Raw genomic sequence first — 3,612 nt, forward strand, 5'->3', positions numbered from 1 at the left:
TTACAGTTTTTCTCAGTCGCTTTGGTGCATTTCTCGAATCATCCTTAATATTTGCAAAGAAGTATGTGCATTTCTCAAAACAATGTGTACAAACAGCACCACACTATGGATTACCTGCAACTTGTAAGCCTGTAACTTACTCAAAATCTTTAGTTCATCTCTCAAAAATAAGTATTTACGTCAGTGAACATATCAGTGCCATCAGAATGAAAAGTCCTTGTGTCATTGTTCACAAACAAGATGTCAAAATGCTTAGTCATGTTGTCAATATAACTCTACACTCTGTTAGTATTACCTGATGTAAACTATGGCAACAGTTTGGATGACAGTTACTGTATTGATATGCAGAAGGTTGCACTTCTTATATATGCCTATATCCATTTCAAAAGTACAAATGTACACATTACTGTATGCGGGATATTGATTGAAAGAGACTGGACAGGATTCACAGTTACACTTTACTAGTGGTCTGACAAAAAAAAAAAAAACATTACGTCATTGTGATATAGAAAAGAAATATGGGCACAAAGGCGGAAAAAAAAATTAGAAAGGCAAACACAGGAAACACTCCTTAGGCAGAACTTTACTTTTGCCTGCAGCACTGTTTGAGGAATCACACTGCAGTCTGTCTACACCACCTGGTGTGCCAGTCTGTCGGTCCACAGATTCTCATCTACATCACAACGAATATCTTCCCTTGCAATGCAATGTGGAATTGGAGTCAAGTGAACCATCTCACAACTTCATATATGTGGATGAGGCTGGCTTCAACCTGACCAAAAGCAGAAGGCGTGGTTTGGAATGTCATTGACCACAGAGCTACTGTTGATTTGCAGGCCAACAGGGAGGAAATATCCATTGTCAGAATCTGTAACTCTTGTGTTGTCCTCTGTCTATATATGCTTTCCAAGGAAAGGTTCATGAGATGCACCTTTGAGCAATTTCAGAGAACTGGTTTATCATTAGCTGATCCTTATTCTCTTCATTAGTGAAAGTCAAGATTCACCTGCACAATTCATGGCAAATTTACAAAAAGTCTAATAGAAATGTGTAGAAAATATGCTTGAGAGTTTATGACAATTAGATCAACCATTTTGCATTTAATGACTTATACGATGAACTAATGACTAGATGTTTTGAGGGGTAAGACTTTTGCACAGAGAACTATATCATACATTTTGAGCAACATGACAATAGCCAGTGATAATGTAGGAAACCGCAGACAAATGTACATAATCAATTGCATGAGTGTACCAAAGCAATCACAACTTGTTCAAAATAATGAAAAACTGCTTTTATGATGTGCACAAGTGACTAGATGATGTGGAGGTTGAACAAGTAGTTTTGGGAATTTCATTTCTGATCTGAGAAATGCACCAAAGCAACTGAGAAAAACTGTAATTTCAACATTGTTTATAGTCTTATAGCAAGAATGTTTATAGCAAGAAAAGCATAGCTGTTATTAATGTCTGTGTTAAACTAAACATCTGTGGTCTTGACATGAATGACATGTCTTGTTGAGGAGAGTTTGTGCTGTTACTTTAGTAACTGATCGGATGCACTACTTTCACCTGCTGGACCAGAAAACAGGTGAAAAATTCCCACAAATGCACAATGAAGGAGGAGCCACATCTAGAAACTAGATGATGACAAAGCGATGGTGCGGGACTCTTCATGACAGACCGGAAAAAAAACATAGAAACCACACAGAATATCTTAACAACTGTCTAGCAATCAGGGGCGCGTCTATGTGGTGGCCAGGGGTGGCACCGGCCCCCCCTGAAATTTGGCTGGCCACCCCAGGTGCCCCCCCTACCAGATGTCTTGCGATAGGCTTGTTTTTAGTACATTTCTAACTGCATCTGGCAGTGGTGGATCCTGGCATGTGTAGGCAGCTGCCTAGGGCCGCTTTCTTCTCTTCTTTATACTTAATTTTAGGCGGTTTCTATAGTGTGATCTTAATGACAATGTCGAGAGCGCATAATGTTACGCGATCCATGTGCGCGAGGACGGATCTCTCCACTCCCAAGCAGATTTCCTTCACTCACACAAAACTGGATGTGTGCTTTTAAATACTGTTCTTTTATGAATTGGCTCTGCTCTGTCACTGTCTCTGTCACGCTTTGTTTAGTGAGTGTACATGATGTATTATAACATACATCATTCCGCAAACACAACCCCCCCCCAACGGCCACCCTATTTTGAGCCAGTGCCCCCGACTGCCCCCCCCCCCATTTAAAATGCTCTAGACACACCCCTGCTATCAATGCTGTAAAATCCATTCACCGCATTAACATCATGGTTACACGTGCACACTATACACATTATCTTCATAAAATAATAACAATACAGCACAAAAAAAGATGGTTCACTGGGGGAAATCATTAGCATATTCATTGATGTGTTTTGAAGAAACCATCAGTGCATGTTATTCAAAATAAACAACTGAGCTTTTATTAAAATGCAATAATTACTCCACCGCTGAAGCAAAGTTATTTTAGTATTATTGAGATACTATGGTTTGTATTAATAGTTTGATTAGTTTTTAATTTTACAGTTTCTGTTTTCCTTTTAATTTTTTTGTATACATATATTTTGTGTGTGTGTGTGTGTGTGTGTGTTTATCATTTAGGTTTAATATAATTTTTGTTATTTTAGTATATCAGGTTAAACTAAATGAAAATGAGAAATGCTTCCTTGGCAATTAGCTGAAATAAAAAAAAGTTTAAAAAAAAAATAATATTTTATTTCAGTTAATGTTTATTTGTTACAATATTAGGCTACTTTTTCAAAGGAACTGCAGTGTTAATAATAATGAATTATTACTTTTTTTGTTTTTTTGCTTGTATAACTGAATGCTTGAATTCATTGATAAAACTCCTTTCATTATTTCCCACAGGCTCGGCTGACCGGGTGTTCACCAGAGGTCACGTAAGGTGCAGGGGTGCGGGATGTCCGAAGACATGTCGTCAGTCCCAGAGCACCTGCCCCTCAGCGACTGTCCGCACTCAGATTCCTGCGAGCAGCTCACGCCTTGCTCTGAGAGCACGGTCTTCAGCCTGTCCCACAACAAGATCTTCTGGACCCTGCAGCCCGCTCCGGGAAACTGCGAGTACTACTGGCAGGCCATCCTCCTCGTGACCTCCGGGGGCAGCGTGCTGCTCTGCGGGATGGTGCTGAGCGGACTTTACTTCGCTGGCTTCTCCATGATGGCCACCAATATCCTGGGACCCGCCCTGCTGTCTGTGGGGCTGATGGTGCTGGTGGTGGGGCTGGTTTTGATGCCCATCACACGACAAATGAGGCATCAGAGTGCAACAAAACACCTCTGCAGTTACTACAAGCCTCACATAAACCTATGAGGAGAACGTAAGGCAAGAGACTACAGGTGATTTTGAGCTATTTTTTTCTTTCAGACCAGGGTTATGAAAACTTTTTTGTTACTTGAAATAAAGCTAAAATAAAATATAAATATTAGATGAAAACTTGAAGCACTAAGATTACTAACTGGAACTAAATAATAATTATATATATATATATATATATATATATATATATATATATATATATATATATATATATTTATTATTTATTTCTAGTTAGTAATCTTAG

The 3,612-nt window shown here is 38.9% G+C and overlaps 1 protein-coding gene across 1 annotated transcript; it reads left to right on the plus strand.

The window, feature by feature from the left end:
• The first annotated feature begins 2,963 nt into the window (after window positions 1–2,963).
• Window positions 2,964–3,362, plus strand: LOC107571535 (phosphoinositide-interacting protein). The gene has a single exon (XM_016257855.1). It carries the CDS (start codon window positions 2,964–2,966, stop codon window positions 3,360–3,362), a length of 399 nt encoding a protein of 132 aa, XP_016113341.1.
• Window positions 3,363–3,612: the final 250 nt, after the last annotated feature.

The sequence above is a fragment of the Sinocyclocheilus grahami genome, unplaced genomic scaffold, assembly GCF_001515645.1.
Source record: "Sinocyclocheilus grahami isolate Dianchi unplaced genomic scaffold, SAMN03320097.WGS_v1.1 scaffold1608.1, whole genome shotgun sequence".
Lineage (NCBI taxonomy): Eukaryota > Metazoa > Chordata > Actinopteri > Cypriniformes > Cyprinidae > Sinocyclocheilus > Sinocyclocheilus grahami.

Excerpts from the sequence above, each read along its gene's own strand:
- LOC107571535 (XM_016257855.1), top strand. The coding sequence starts at position 2,964 with ATGTCGTCAGTCCCAGAGCACCTGCCCCTCAGCGACTGTCCGCACTCA.